Source organism: Morone saxatilis, unplaced genomic scaffold (assembly GCF_004916995.1).
Source record: "Morone saxatilis isolate NCDOM2014 unplaced genomic scaffold, NCSU_SB_2.0 Contig14, whole genome shotgun sequence".
NCBI lineage: Eukaryota > Metazoa > Chordata > Actinopteri > Moronidae > Morone > Morone saxatilis.
In genome coordinates, this window is record NW_023339696.1 from 582,789 (window position 1) to 599,832 (window position 17,044).

General features: G+C 40.5%; 2 protein-coding genes across 19 annotated transcripts in view; both read left to right on the forward strand.

The window, feature by feature from the left end:
• The window catches only part of zgc:158403 (tetratricopeptide repeat protein 39A), a gene marked incomplete at its 5' end in the record, with an annotated part of 767,589 nt that overhangs the window by 158,708 nt on the left and 591,837 nt on the right, over positions 1–17,044 (forward strand).
• The window catches only part of nfixb (nuclear factor I/Xb), a 146,801-nt gene that overhangs the window by 108,633 nt on the left and 21,124 nt on the right, over positions 1–17,044 (forward strand). For 12 of the 18 annotated variants that reach the window (XM_035654188.1, XM_035654191.1, XM_035654200.1 and 9 more), the window contains 6 exons: positions 6,981–7,046; positions 10,304–10,378; positions 11,546–11,666; positions 11,967–12,002; positions 12,617–12,747; positions 15,967–16,041. In XM_035654188.1, coding sequence (XP_035510081.1) covers positions 6,981–7,046; positions 10,304–10,378; positions 11,546–11,666; positions 11,967–12,002; positions 12,617–12,747; positions 15,967–16,041 — 504 coding nt within the window. The remainder of the gene's footprint in view (positions 1–6,980; positions 7,047–10,303; positions 10,379–11,545; positions 11,667–11,966; positions 12,003–12,616; positions 12,748–15,966; positions 16,042–17,044) is intronic. The other 6 variants (XM_035654199.1, XM_035654202.1, XM_035654186.1 and 3 more) reach the window with 3 other exon arrangements.

Consider the following 17,044-nt stretch of genomic DNA (forward strand, 5'->3'; position numbering starts at 1 on the left):
AAAAAAAGGTCAGAATGTTTAGCAACATACCGATAAACCTCTTAAGCGAAACCCAATTGGGGAGGCTGTTCGGTTTCTTTATCCAGGGGCTGGTGGAAGGGTGGAGAGAGGGGGTGAGGCTGCGCAGCTACACACACTTATATAAATATATAAGTCAGTCAGTGCAGTCATCTGCTTTACATCCATCTTCCACTAGCATGCAGCTGTGTGTACATGCTCCATTATATTTAGTATTTCTGTATATACAGTATGCAATAAGATCAGGGCTGCCACATCCAGAGATGTATGGACGCAAAAACGCAGCTGCATTCCCACATTAACCCGGAGCTTGAGCTGCTGCTGGTACCCACACACTCCACCGGGAATGAAATACACAGCTCATACGGGGGGGTTTCAGCATGAGAGACTGAAAGGGAAAGATGAAGAGGGAGTGAGGGAGAACAGTGGTAGATTTGTCCACAGAGCTCTGGAGCAGTTGGAGGAAGAGGCCCCTATCATTTGACTGTGAACTGAACCATGTCTGGGCAGCTATCCTTAAATGACACCGCGCACAGAGGGTGGAGACAGAGGGGTCACCGGCTGTAGGCTGCAGTGATACTGACTGTTGCATGAGTTTATACACGGCCTGTGTCAGTACGAAAGGAGAAAGTCATTATAAGTTTAAACATTTGAATTAATGGTTTTTATTATATCCGATTTTAGGGGGTGCTGTAGCTTCTTCCCTCCCTTCCCACCCCTACTACTACCTACTAACGCTCATGCATTTACCCCAGTTGAAGGGGGGCTCCTGCAATCAATGTAGTATTGCACTTGTATAAAGTTGGGAGACTTGCCGTAAGAAACAGATTTAAAAAAAAGAACAGTTAAAATTAATACAGCAATGGCCAGTGATTTTTAATCCCTAGTATATCTTCCAAAAATGCTGCATTTCCCATTAATTTCTTAACCTTTTCAAAGCTCCTCCAGAGCCACAGAAGCCTACAGTAGATATCCTCGTGGAGAGTAAAATCAGTATATTATTTTAATATTTGTGTTATTTCACATATATTAAATATATAGTACAATATATAGTAAAGTAATAAAATTATTTACAGTAGTGCAGTGGTTCACCACCTGGGGGTGGGACCCCAACTAGGGGTCGCCAAAGCTTGGCAGGAATCTCAAACTGTTGGCCCGTAACGTGATGTCAAAAACATATTATAATTCAGCCTTTTCTTTATAACTTTAAAATATCCTTAATATTTAATTAAAATAAAAACACAATTCTCTTTTAAAAATTTGCTTCATTTGGTGCTAAATAATGGCAGTTAATGGGAAGAGAGCAGTTTTTGAGCCTCAATTGGGGCCTTCATTTGTTGTTTGGCAACAAAAATGATATTAAATCGTATAGAAACTGCTGTTAGCATTTTCTGATTGAGTATGATGTTAGTAATGGAAATATTTTCAGAATATTGCGCTAATTGGCCTCCTATGAGATGACAATACTAGCCCATTTGGGTTTGAGACCCCTGTTTTAAGGGATGTAAAGACCAACAATCAAAGAGCTAATAGAACAATAGGAAAGTATTTCTGATTGTTTAACAAAAAAATTGTAAAAAATATCTCAAACTCATCTCTGATCAATATTCTCAGGAAATAAATCTGCTCTAAATTCATCCAAATTTCTGGTTTTACTCCTTTACTTCCAGCAGTTATTGTGTTCACTGTTTGGGTTCATTGTGCAGTTTATCAGTTGTTCTCTACTGTTATTTATATGCATTGAATATAACATGAAATATCCATAAAATAGGTCACTTGTTATCAATGGATAGATGAAGGTAAATGTAATGACTTTTTTTTACCTTAGAGCCGAAGGGTCTTCCGAGGTTTTCTGCCTGTTAAAAAGGCAGTTTTTTCTTGCCCCCGTCCCAATTCTTGCTCATGGTGGTTACTGTTGGTTCTCTGTAAAATGTGATAAGGAGTCCGGTCTAGACCTGCTCTATTTTGAAAAGTGTCCTGAGATATACTTCTGTTATGAATTGGCGCTAACAAATAAAATTGAATTGAATTGAATACTTATAGAGCGCCTTTCTAGTCTTTTGACCACTCAATGTGCTGTACACTACATGTCACATTCACCTTATACCTTAAGGAAAAAGGTTGGGAACCATTTCAGTAGTGTATTACTACAGTGCCTTGTATCTGCCGTAAAATCACTGCCCAGCTTCTCACTGCTTACTACTTAAAGAAAATACACTTTTTATTTTTTCTAATTAAGAGTGTGATAAGAAAATCAATATACTGCTCTAACGTCTGTACAGTAAATTGGAAACTATCAGCAGTAGCTGACACACTAATGCAGAATCACACAAAACTTAGAGATATTTTAGCTACATTTGCACAGCTGTTGTGTATTTTACCCACCTTTCATCCAACTATATCTGCCCTGTGTGTGAGCCTAAATAATACTAAATGCCTCGCTGTTGAAAATTTTTCCTTCTTTTTTTATGATAATCAGTTCCCATTCTGGTCTAGACCTGCTCTATTTGAAAAGTGTCCTAAGATAACTTTTGTTATAGATTGGCGCTATACAAATACAGTTGAATTAAATTCTGAGAATAGAATGTATTTATTAACATCTAAATGCTCGACTGAAACCTTCCTTCCAACCATCATCAGGTTTTCCATCCTGAGCTGTTATATTTTATCTCCAGTGCTGGGCTGGTGGTGTTGATTTTATAGTCTGTCATCAGTCTGAACAATCCCCTTCACTTAGTGCACATTAGATTACAGAGTGCCTGTTTGCTCATGTGTGCTTGTGATGCACAAACAAACACTCTGAGCCTTTCGGTAAATTAGCAAAAAAAAAAAAGTGCCTGTGTGAGCGATGTGCACTCATATATGAATATGCGCACGGTAAATGAGTCCATTAGCGCTGGCAATGGCTGCCTCTGTACTAAGCGAGCATGTGTATGTAATCTTACATTCAAGTGTCTCTTAATGATTTCCACTTGTGTGTATGTGTGGGTGTGTTGTTTTTGTGTGTGCTGTATGATGAATGGAGCGATTAAGTAAGTGTGATTTTGAGTGTGTGTACATTAGCCTGGGTGTGAGTTACTAGCCTCTGTCTGCATCTGCAGTGTGATAAATGTATAGACAGTGTTAACTTTTTTGTACACACTCCAGGAGTGTATCAGCAGTGACTGTATACTGACCAAGACACAAAATAAGCTCTGTGTCTATATATATATGTGTGTGTGTGATTAGAGCGATAGCGTGGTATATTTGATGGCCTGTGTGTGTCTATGCTGTATTATCTCTGGCGGGGCGGGTGCCCCTGGCCTCCTGTGTGGAGGAGATAAGGGTGACTCATCTGTGTTTAAATGTGTGTGTGCATGAGCATGTTTGTGCTTCACAGACATGTATATCCATGTTTGGTGCATGTATATGTAAGCATTTGAACCAGCATGTTGATAAATGCTCATGTGGTTACATCCAGCCTCACCAGTAAACAGCCTCACTGGGGTTAATGGACAGATTTTTGTATTGATCGCAAAGATATTAAAAATCACAGTGGCAGTTCCCATCAACACCGAGCTGTCAGTGTCGTGAAAGACAGCGATGCAGAAGACAACACTGCTTCTTCTATCCTGAGATTCAGTGGTGGTTTGAAGTTTCAAGTTTGAACTGCTACTGTAACTGCTACTTAGGCACAATAGTCTGAAAGCATATATCACAGCAAACCCAAGAGGCACATGCAACTTAAAGCAGCTCTTAAAGGACCAGTGTGTAGGATTTAGAGGCATCTAGTGGTGAAGTTGCAACTAACTGAGCACTGCTACCGTCGATGGGAGAAACTAAGGTGGCTGCAAAATGTACAAAAAATGCAAAAAGGCCCTATCTAGAGCTAGTGTTTGGTTTGTCCATTCTGCTCTACCGTAGAAACTCCATGGCTCCATTGAAAGCAACCCCTGTCTGTTGATACAAACAACTCATTCTAAGGTAACAGAAACACAACAATTGCCATATTCGGGTAATTATTCACTAATGAAACAAACCTATGAATATTATATTCTATTCCTGACAATTGATCCTCCTAAATGTTACACACTGGACCTTTTTAAATAAGTGTTGTTGTACAAAAAAAATGGGTCAAATCAATAATGTGACAATTCATGTCACAATTATCTTGGTCAAAATAATGGCGATACACAATATTATCACAATAATCATGAAAATATACTTATGCATTTTGTTAAGAAACACATATTGGATCACAGATAGGAACTTCATCACCCTGTTCTTTATTTTGAAATCTATAGTATTTCCACACATCCTGTTTAATATAATATTGTATATTGTCCCGTACCTAGCATAGTGACAGATGTCGCTTATAAAATTATCATCCGCAGCTATCTTTAGCTCCGTGGACCATTTAACATCTTTCAGCTCATTGTTTTTGTTTTTTGGCCCACAACTTTACTGTTACTGTACCGCATAGGGGTAGGATCACTCTATCTTTATAACCGATTGGAACTACGCACTAAAAAAGCTTAAGCTTCATCACACCACTTCTCAAGCACTGTGTGATTATGTCCATCTTTTACAATTTCAGTAGAGAAGGAGAGTGCAGCATACCACTGAAAAATTGCAGGGGTCGGTCTCTGCTTACATTCTGCCAAGAAAAGTTATGAAAGCCTCGTTTGAAAATGTGGTTGATAATGTAACCGGAGTGGATTTAACGCCTTAAAATGCAGAAAGACTGATAGAGTAAAAAGTCAACCTCGTTATAGTGTAGCACAGCGACCGCCGGTCTGTTCAGTGCCAAGAATTACTTAAACAAAACAACACATTGAGCCCATGCCAGCGGGCTATATTATTATCTTCATTCGAACTAATTGCCAGGCCAAACAGCGACACATATGCACACACAGGCTTCAACAACCACTCATCATTAGGGACTTTAACTGTGGTGTGCCATCCCTGTTGTCATGACAACTAGACACTGAATTTTGGCTTGGGAACTGTCACAGAGAGAGATTTTTCAGAGGCATACAGGTTTAAAAGGTTTTAACGGTTTGTGATTATAGTGAATTGCGTGATCAGGATTGTCGGGGTGAGCTCTGCCGCGATAAGAAAGGCCTCGGGCATCGTTTATTCTTGGTGCATCTTACATGATCACCTTATTTGCATTGAATGATTCCTTTATTTCCTTTTACTTTTATGAGAGTGCCTGACATCTGCGATTATCTCTCATTTTTATTAAACTCACTCACCCTCTGTAACACTTGAAGACTTGCACACAAACATCCCAGCGGTTTTGCCCTCACTCCATTTGCATTGCATATCCTCTGTAGATCTTTTTATCTCTAAGACCATTGGGTCTGTGTGTGAGGGAGAGTGTGCTTTGCAAGCATGTGTGTGTCTGTTTGTGTGTGTGTGTTTGGGGGGGGGGGTGCGTCAGCTAGCAGGAATGCCATGGGTACCGCCAAAGCTAAGATGGCTGCAAGGCGCTTAAGATGGGCTGCCAGGATTCAAGGGACAGCACGAGAGGAGAAAGAGAGTAGAGACAGAACGATGTGTTAAGAGAATGAGGAAAAAAGAAGAAAGATGAATCTTAGTCTGCAGAATGGAGTGTTGCGAGAAAAATGAAACTCTATCCCTGGTGGGCCTTTCCCTCTTCTTTCTGACCAGATGGATGAGGATCTGTGTTTGTCTCTTTTGTTTCTTAGTTTTGGCAACGCCACAGACAGGTGATAGTGCAGCAGCTTAGCTGGCACGTCTTCCACTAATGACCACCCAAGATTAGGACGCTGATTTGGGCTGAGAAGATGTTGGAGGTTGGGGGCCTAGTTCTGGCTGCAAAGGGGGCCACGTTCTGGCTACGAGACTTGGCCCAGGAATGGCCTTAAAGCTTCAGTGCTGTGGAGTAAATTGCTGAGATGTATATATTATGTTACAACCATAAAACTCACAAGGCTGCATTACGCATCTGAAAGAAATGCAGTCAGCATTGCCAAACAGAAACTAAGCTGAAGCAGGCGACTCTCTGCCTGGCCTGTCCTATATAGATGTTGAGGTAGAACACACACCAGGAGATGCAATCAAACAATGCCTGGAACCCAAAAGTGTATGTTTTAAAGAACACCTCAAGTACGAATCAGTAAAATAGTGTGTATGTTAGGAGTTCCCTGAAGAAGAAGGTATAGAGAGAAAAAGTGTTTTATTAAGGTAAACTTATATTTTCACGTGAGAAGAAAGAAAAGATTATTGTTGAGTCTCCTTCTGAGGTGTCAAATACAAACACACTTTAGGACCCTGGGAATGAGACTCAAAAATGAACTATCTTCAGGACTCCAACCCAAAGCATCTGTCTGTCCTTCTTTGCTCTGAATGGTTGTTTTGATCCAGGCCCGGTGGATTCTTACAAATACCATTAGGAGCACTAGGAGGAGCCAGAGGAACCTGATATTTTTTACAGATTATCTGTCTCATGTACTACTGTCATGTACTACTGTCAGGATATAGTGAAAGTTTCAGCAAATACTGTGTAAGATTTTTCTTTTTATAAAAGTTACCTACTGCAGCTTTAACTAAAATATTGTATGTGTGTGCATTTGATAGGGTGGGAGTCCCTGAAAGAGAAGGGGGAAAAAATGAAGTGAAAGAGACCAAGTATTGTTCTTTGATGATTTTTCTAGTAAGTTTGAAGAACAATTCTCCCACAGCGACAGACTGCAGACATAAGGATACAAACCTTCTGATTCGCCATTTTACGACTTTCAACTGAGGTTCAACCTGAACGGAAATATGCTCCAATCTTTAATCTCAGTTCCACGTCTGTCTGTCTTAAGTGGAAAGAATAAAAGACGGCGCCTTTTTCCATCCAGTTTCTGACGAGTTTCCCTCTGATGCTATCCTACCCCCTCACCTTTGGTTATTGTCCAGACATCTGTCCACCTGACTAACCATCTCTCTTTCTCTCTCCTTCTTTCTTTCAGAACAATCAGGACAATCAGACAACTCAAACCAGCAAGGAGACACAGACGTCAAGCCCCCACCAAATGGTAAGTTTGCAACTGTGTCCCATTCACACACATGCCATAAAAATGTCTGACATACCTGTGCCTACATGCAATCAGACTCTAACACACATGCACATACTGTGTCCGCACACTACCCCTACATACAGGCCTCTCTGTGTGCGAGTGTCCCGGCAGAGTTGGGTCTGAGTTTATTATGGTAAGGAGAGCTGATGGTACTGTAGCGTGGGGGTGGTGCTGGGATTGTGGCGGGCCACTCATAAATCACACTGACGTTATTGGAAGATGGGAACCACATGGCCGCTGCCGAGCTCAGCACTGACCTCATGCGCTGTCCCCGCTGTGGTTAACCCTGGGCAGGGATGGAAGCGAAGGAGAGAGGGAGATTGCGAGTGGAAGAAAAGTGAAGAGGAGGTGTGGGAGCTGGGTGTTGAAAAGAAAGTGAGAGGTGAGGGGGTGAAGAGAACAGGGAAGAGAAAAGGGATAGAGAGAGGGATGATTTGAAGAAGGGAGGAAGAGTGTGGACTTAAAGTTTACTCAACCCTAGGGTGTCCTCTATACTGTACACACACCCCATAGACCTGGGTGTTGTACATGTGGACATTATAGAGCAGGGTTAGGGTTACAACAGACTTTACTTGGAGAGGCTAAGAGAACTTCACAACAGCGTACACACAAAGTCAGCACAAACATGATCACTGTACACTTCCTTTTGTGAATGTCAATGTTGAGACTGAGTTGTGTGTGTGCGTTTGTTCCTCTACCTTTATGAAAAACAGCTTTGGAAAAGTTGGACAATTATTTGTTTTTGGAAATTTTAGCCAACTACTCTGTAATTTATTAATTTTTTTGACGGTAAAAAAACGCCTGCTGTGGTTGCCGGAACCTTACCGTAATAAATACAGTATAACCTTTCTACTATAACAGTATAATATATATAAGGATATTAGTACTGTTGATTTTAAGGGTGAAGTTGGAGTTTTATTGCATATTTTACCGTATAATACATGTTTTTTCCTTCAAAAGAAACAAATTTGAAAATACCATATGAATGCTGTATAAAAGACATTTTTGCCATGAGATATGAATGTGTGTCTTGAGTATTTTAGTATTTTACTGTTACATAAACTGTATTTAAACTATTTAGAGTTTACAGTCTTTTACATAGTTTGACAGTTTTTCACATAGTTTGACAGTTTTTCACATAGTTTGACAGTTTTTCACCGTAAAAAATAAAATTTTTAAAGTGCTCATTTTCTACAGACAAACAAAGAAAAATGACTTTAAAGTTGTTTTGTTGTCCAACCAAATGAATTCTAGCTAACTACTGAGCTCAAGCTAGTGCCTTTGACCCTGCCAAGGCAAAAGCCATTAACTTCCATTTGAACACTCATTTGGTTAACTGATCACTATATACAATCAGTATATGATGATAATGATAATATCTACATTGAGTGATTATAGCACAATTAGGCTTATGATATAAAGAAATACAGTATAATGTAAATGATAATGTGCATTTAAATGTCACAAAGGTGCATTACCAACTGGGTTGGGGTAATTAAACTGGTAGTTTTTTAACAACATTTTGGAGTAGCTTTCTTGTAGTTCAACTACATTCATATTTGCATGCTGATTCAAGTAGTTAAATTACTTTTTGCAACCCACCTCCACCCCAGATCATCCTTTTATGGTGTATCTGATTCAATCATTCATTCAATCAATGTCATTTTCTGATTGCCTGATTGCTTGCTCTGTTCTGTACCCCCCTGGGGGGTCTCTACTGCTGGCTCTCCTGTCTTAAATGTTTCCATGTATGCAAAATGGGAATGGCAGGGAGGTCCCAGAACAGAGCCATACCGCCAAATGTTAACATTCTGCTTTGGAAATAAAAGTTTCTTTTACAAAAGTGCTCCTGGACTGAACTGAAGTTGAAGGTGTTTTGCCAGTGCACATGTTATTAGAGATTATGTTTTTTGTCTCCCCAATGCTCCTTGAGGAAAATATCTTGGCTCTTTAAACCGCTTAATACTTACGCTATATAACGCTATGTTCATTAGCTAGTGCTTAACTTTGTCTCCAGTTAGTACAGGTAGGTTATTTCAGAGTGAGGTTTTTAGAGCTTTTTTGAAAACCGCTTAATGAGAACGGTAAGAGTGAACCAAACAATAGTCACAATTAAAAGATGCATCATGTGACCTATTTGTGAATATAAATGAAAACATTATTAGCTGCTTATAATTTAGGTGTGAGGCTAGTCTTATAGTTTAGGGCAACATTTAAAAGTTTGAGTAGCAGCTAAAACGAAGATGCAGCTTCAAAGCTTTCTTTGTAAACATGGACCTTTGCCATCTTGCTTGCCGTAGTTGTAGGTTCACACTGTTTTTCCTGACTGTGAAAAGGTGTGATTGTTAACTTTCAGCTGCATTCACGCTAGGTTTCACCTCCAAAAAAATAGTGCTTTGATTAAAATGTTTGTTTTACAACCTGTCTAACAATGGAACTCAATGTTTTCTGGTCCGGCACACGGCAACTTTTTTTGTAGTGCTGTCTATGGTTTTCTCCATATTCTTAGCAGTTACTTTAAGTGAGCAGTCATAACCGACAGAGTCAATGGCCAAAAGATGTGAAATGAAATACCAAACCAGAATTTTCCTTTTAAGGTTTAGGTTAACAGTTATCAATGGGCCCATAGAAGGTTCTTCTAAATATAGAAGTACATATTAATATATATATATAATATATATACTATAATATATATATATAATTTTGTGTGTGTCGTGTGTGTGTGGTGTGTGTGGTGTGTGTGTGTGTGTGTGTGTGTGATGTGTGTGTGTGTGTGTGTGTATGTATGTGTGCATCACTGCTCAGACACCTGTCATTATGCATCATTATACCCATCCATATGTGGTTCGATATGCATATGCATTATATATACATAAATATCATCATACACAGTGCATTATACATTACACAGCTGTCTATGTGGAGATTATACTCACTTGTTGGACCTGATTGGTTGTGTGTGTTGGACTGTCAACAGTCAAAAAAAAACAATGAACATGTCCAAACCAACAGGCCTGTTGTATCTTAGAGAAAACACATGCTCCCACTGGATGACACCGGCAGGGTGTTAAGCTTTTCCATACATGTGTTTTTCAGCTCCCTCTGTGTGTGTCTGTGTGCACATGNNTTTTTCTTTTTTATGTCTGTCTTCTCTGACTCCCCTTCTTTCCTATACTGCGTTCTCCCCCCTCTCTGTCTCTCTCTCTTCTACCCAGGCCACTTGAGTTTCCAGGACTGCTTTGTGACTTCAGGGGTGTGGAACGTAGCCGAGTTGGTCCGCGTGTCACAGAGTGAGTCACAGCTATAATTTCCTCCGTCAATCTCTGTCCCTGTCAGTCCTAGTACACTTCATACAGTGTTATAACACCTTACACACAGCAAGATCCCTGATACACCAGGTGTTTAATAAGACTGGTGTTTGTCTGTGTCCAAAGCTTGATATATCTTATTCCTCTGTGCTTTAGAGCTTAATCCAAAAACAAATGAATGAGCCATCAACACAAACACTGTGGTTTATTTTGACTCAGTCCCACATTCACTGTCCTGCTCATAAATACTCACTAGTTTGTATTAAATCCACAGCTAAAAATGATAAAATCCTTCCAATCGTTCAAATCTAGAGTTAGAACTTTGCTGGAAACATTTGGGATAATGGAAGTACACAACTCAACTACATATAGAACATAGCGCTAGAGTTTATAGACATTTTAATTCGGAAATGTTACAAATTATAGCTTTAACATGTATGAGTGAGGTGACTCCAAAAAAAAGGCATTGTTCCAGTCTGAAAACACATGGTCACAAACCATAATCAGGAGCAGTCTGGTGTCAGGAAAGAACAGGAAATAAGTACCAAGACATCAATCTGCTCCTGATGATGGCGCTATGAGACAAGTAAGTTGCTCACCGGAATTATTGCGATTCATCCTGATCCAGTCATGAATATGTGTCATGGCTATCTATCCAGCAGTTGTCGAGATTTTTCACTCAAAACATATGGTGGCACTAGAGAAGAAGTCAGGTGGTCACAAAAGTCATTAGGATGCATTATCTGCATGAATGTCTTTACAACATGTTGTGCTAATCCGTCCAGTAGTTGTTAAGATATTTCACAAGGTAACTGAACATTTTGATCTGCTGGTAGTGCTGGACAAAGAGTCCCCAAAGTCATTTGAATTCATCCTCTGGGGACCAGGACCATCTATACAATTGTGATGGCAAGCCAACCAGTAGCTTATTTCAACCTGGTGGCAGACCAACCAACAGACTAACATTGCTGTTATTAAAGCAAAATGAATCATAGAACACCAGCCTTATCCTTTCAGAAATATTTTATATATTGATTATTTTACAGTATACGGCTGTATATGTTTCTGATGTGATTCTCCCCTTTATGATGTGTATGTTTGTTTTTGTGTGTGTGTGTGTGCGCGTGTGTGCGCGTGTGCATTCCTCAGCCCCAGTGGCTACAGCGACCGGCCCCAACTTCTCCCTGGCTGACCTGGACAGCCCCGGTTACTACAACATCAACCAGGTGACCCTGGGACGGCGTTCCATCACCTCCACCCCATCCACCAGGTACACATGCACACACTCAAAAAGACACGCTCATAATGTTCTTTTTCTTCTGTACTAATATTCTTCATTTCTTAATTCTTTAACCTCTTAACGCTGCTGTATTCTGTATGCTTAGCTTACTCTGCTGTGGTCTTTCTTTCCCCTTTCTCCCCCTTTTTGCTTCGTCAACCACTAATCCTTTCTCGTTCCCTCTCATTTTTCCCACCGATCTGTCCGTCACTCTGTCTGTGTTTGTGTCTTTTGTCTCTGTAACCCCCCTTGCTCCCTCTGTCGTCCTCTCTCACTCATCTCACGCTGCAGGACTGAAATGGAGCTTTATGCAAGTCTCCCACGGAGGTAGTTACACTCATTACAGTATCTCCCTCGATACTAATGTAACACAGACCCCGCATCACACTTGCACAAAAACCACACACGCACGCTGTCACATAGATATGCACATGAGCGCACACATATTTAAACATTTTGGATCAGTGGTGAAACGCTGTACGTTCGCGACCCCCTCAATTTTATTGTTCACAGATGTATGAGTCTATAAGAATCTGCAAACACACGCACAAATGCGTTCCAGCATCACCGTGCACACTTTCCGGCGCTGGGTTTCTAGCGTGAGGCTGCTTCGGGCCAGTATGGATCCAGCATGCTGAATAAATTCTGGCCCCATGTTCGTCTCGCTGTCTCCAGTTGTGTTGTGTTGTCCCCCCGGCTAAAACATAATATGAAAACAAAACATTGGAGGAAGCCTTGACATTTAGAATTTTTATAACTCTTGATTTCATGCAGACACATGCAAATGATATGTGTGCATTCATTAGAGCCCCGAATACCCATTAGTAGCACAGGCTGACATGCAAGTTTAAACAAAAATAATTGGATTAATCTCAAAATAAAAAGAAATTCTCCTTCTTCAGGAGTTAAACAAACTGCCTCCTCTCTTCTTTTTCCCTCAGCTCCAACAAGCGCAAGTCCATTGACGACAGTGAGATGGAGAGCCCGGTGGATGATGTCTTCTACTCAGGCCGTTCCCCGGCGGCTGGCAGCAGCTCTCAGTCCAGCGGTTGGCCTAATGATGTGGATGCAGGTACTCCCGCTATAACCTGGCCATCTGATTCTCCTGGAGCTGGGCTGAGGTCCACATCAATTCAAAAGCAAAAATTTTACAATTTTATAGATAAAATTAATATAATACTTTGGTGAAGGCTGTAATAGAAGCAGCTTTAGACTCTGGCTTTACATTAAATTTTAAAGCTACTGAAAACATATTTAGTTTCTCGCTAACGTTAAAGGAATAGTTTTACATTTTGGGGAATTTGCTTTCCTGCTAAGAGTTGGATAAGAAGATTGATACCCCTCTCATGCTGTTTGTACGTTAAGTATGAAGCTACAGCCAGCAGTTTATTAACTTAGCTTAGCATAAAGACTGGAAACCACTGGCCTCGCGACAAAGTTAACAAAATCCACCTACCAGCACCACTAAAGCTCACTAACTAACATGTCGTATCTTTTTTTCTGTTTGTTCAATCTGTATAAAAAGTGTAAAACAATACATTGTGGTTTCCGAGGGGGTGGGGCTAAGACTATTTCTTGGCCAGGTGCATTTACTTTCTGGAATCTTAGGCTGTTGCACTGATTCAGCAAACATCATATAACTTCAGAGGCACTGGTAGGTTGATTTAGACAAAGGCAGGCTTGTTATTTCCACTCGGTTCCAGTCTTTATGCTAAGCTAAGCTAACCAGCTGCTAGTGTGGCTAGTGTATTTTCCAAAATTTTGAAATGTTGCTAAATCCTGATTGATTCATGGATGCATGTGTCCTACCCACTTCAAACTATTGGGAGGAGCCAGAGGAAAAACACCAAAAATATGAGCCTTTGCTTGTCGTAACAGTTGATTGAGAAAATATGTTTTCAGGGCCCTTTGATACAAATATTTTCAGGTGTTAATTTCACACTAACTGACTTGAAATGGACCAGAAGCCACAGCTCACCTCCTTCCACCAACACAGCCTTTACCTCTGTACTGTGTTGACCCTTCTCTCCATCACTTGACCCCCTCATCATTCCGACTCTCTTTCTCACCCTCTTCCATTCACAACTTCCACTCCACTTACAACCTTTATCCCCAACCCCACCGAGCAGAACAGGCCTGTTTGAGGTAGAGAGACCATCATTATGCCACGGCCAGGTTATAGGTTATACGTGCAGCAGCCACTTAAAGGGACAGTTTACCCAGAACACATATAAAAACATGTTTTGTTTGTTACACCTAAATATGCAGATAGTTTTGGTTTTATTTGCATAGGCTTTGAGATTCCTGCTGAAACCATCCTAATACGATAGCAGTGGATGGCCATCATTTGTTTCAATACAGAGAGGTTTTCAAATGCCACGTTTCACCACCAAGTTTTTGAGAATAATTTTAATAGGGGACTATTTTCAGCCCCCCTTCCCCAAAAAACCTGTAAAATCTGTGCTAATGACACGTTACTGTCAAGTTTTTCCAATACAATGTTTTTACATCAGTGCCACACCTCTTTTGTGATGGAGTGGAGTCAGAAGTCTCACTGACGGATATCTCCAAACCTCTGCAAATTAAACCAAAACTATCTCCATGCTTGTTAGTGTGAAAGTGTGACAATATGTGTCTATTTTGGCTGAACTGACCATTTAATCTGACCACAAACTGAGTACATTCAACTATTTTATCCTAGTGTTTGTTGTCTCAGGTGTCAGTGAGAGTGGCAGAGATGGATATAATGTTCTCTGTTAGTTCTTATGGTATTAGCGCTATTAATTGAGTTTATCTCCTGGATTGTGTGTGTGTGCATGTGTGAGAGTGTGATGTCATGTTATGTGGCATTATCAATGCCACATAACACAGATCTTAGAAGCTATATAGAATTTTGTTTAAATGTGTGTGTTTTATTTTGCTCATTAGACTTTAGCTAACAATACACCAGGCTAGTGTAGTGAGATCTTTATATGTTTATCTCTGAACATATTTAAGGAATAATTTGATATTTTGGGAAATTAGTTGCTTTTTTTCCTGAGAGTTAGATAAGAAGATTGCTACCACTCTCATGTCTGTAAAGGAAATATGAAGCTACAGATAGCAGCCATTTAGCTTAGCTTAGCACAAAGACTGGAAACAGGTGGAAACAACTAACCTGTATGTTAAAACCAACCAACTAACAAGTCTTAAAACCAACCATTTCGCCAGGGTAGCTATTAGCCATTGTTAGCAATAACAGTTGATAGCAACGTATTACGCTGTATTTTGCTCATACAAACATGTCCACAAACAAAAGTTGGACGGTGCTGTGTGTACAACTGATTTAATGAGACACAAAAGACAGAAGTGCTAATAAACTGTTTTTATTCAAGCGCAGAGCAGCCATCTTGGATTTTGAGTTTGGGGTTGGTGAGGTTCTTCTGACTTTCCTAATTGGAAATCCGACTTCAGGGGGCGTTCCAATTGAAATTTCAACTTCTCAGTTCAAATGGAATACACTATTAATTTTGTTACCTAGCCTAACAGCCAGGGGAGCTGGTGTCCCTTGTTTTCCAGTTTTGGTGCTAAGCTAAGCGGCTTCTGGCTTCAGCCGTAAAACAGCTAATTATTTTTACAATGTGGTTTTTATACAGATGAAACTACCTGTAGATGATGAAGTCGTGTTTATTAGGAACAGTTTGTTACCTTCAGACAGAGCCAGGCTAGCAATATAAGGTAACTTTAAGCTAACTAAAGTCCTGGCTGTGGCTTCGTAATTAGCATACAGTCAGTGGTGTCAATATTTCCATCTAACGCTCAGCAAGACAGTTACCAAAATGTTGATCTATTCTTTTCACATTATTCCCTAGACAACCTGTAAGTTTACATTCAAATCCCTCTGTGTTGTCTTCTTGAATATTGCAGCAGAGCAGCACCAGTGTAACCACCCACTTTTACAGCATTTATAACCATTATGATGGAGACCATGTCAAATGTATTTACAATAGACCTCATGTATGTCTCTTGGGTTTGACTTTGGGGATTTTGTTAAAATGTTCATGTATTCTCTAATTTCTAACCGTCACTCCCACTCACATGCTGCCATTTTAATACTGCCAGGAGTAATGATGTAACTACTTTATAGACACTATTTGCTGCACTCTATAACGTTGAAATCCCCTGTTGCCAATTATTTAACCACCCTTCTTCCTCTCTCATTCTTTCCATATCTCTCTCTCTGTCTCTGTCTTTTTCTCTCCTCCCCTCTTCCATTGTTAACTCTTCCCTTCTCCCCTGTTTGGCCTTTCAGTGCAGCACCATTTGGCCAGTGTGCAGGAGAGGAAGATTAAGCATGAGAGCGATGGAGTGCAGTTTCCTTACCATGGTTAGAACAACATTAAACATTATACTGTGTACATGTATACATGCTCTCCTTCAGCTCACACCACCCTCAACTTGTACACATCTCTTTCTGTCCTTTTTTCAAGTCTGTTTGCACTTCCTGTGAGCTCTCTGAGCCGTTCTGCATTTTCCATTCGTCCTCTTCTCTCCTCTTCTCTTCATCCCTCTCTTGTGTCTTGTTCTCTGGCTATGCTGCTGCTGGGTGGGGTTGTGTTTCTACCAGATGTCTGCTGTTGTCCATTGCGGGTTTACCAAAGCCTTTTGGTAGCCCAGTAGCTCCATAACATCTACCGCCTGTCTGCCTCAAAGAGGTTGTTGTAAATCTGTGAAAGAAATCAGACATCTAGGAGGATGAAGACATTCCCTAGAACATTTATAAAAAAAACACTCTTATCCTGATATACACTGCTTGACAAACAATCAACTGTATTTTAAATGTGTAGTTATGTGCATTATCATATCCAGAAACCATACTGTTGTGACGAACCACATGCATACAAACGAGAGTTTCAGAGGTAGTGTAAATTTGTCAGCAACATTCAGCTAAGTGCTCTGGGTGTTGTAATTTTGTTGTTGAGCCCCGAGAGAGAAAGCGTTGAAAGACACGGAGGTGGCGGGGTTCTGTCTGTGTGTGTGTGTAGGTGTGTGTGTGTGTGTGTGTATATGTGTGTGTGAGAGAATGACAGTTTGTTGAGTTAGCGTTAGCCACTTCATCCGGCCAGTTGTTTAGACAGAGCTGTTGAGCGGTGTCCCACCTGCCGTAGGCCTGACTCAAGCGCCTCTGAAAGACGGCGCGGGAAAAACAACATACGACCCAAACAAACAGGACTAAAGGCACTCAGGTGTGTCATCGACGCACAAGGCGCCTTCTGTCTCCGAGACATGCTTACTCACTAACACGCACGTTTACAAATGACACGCAGACGCACACACACACAACTAAATTTAAGCTCTTTCCCTGATTTACATTCACACACACATAAACA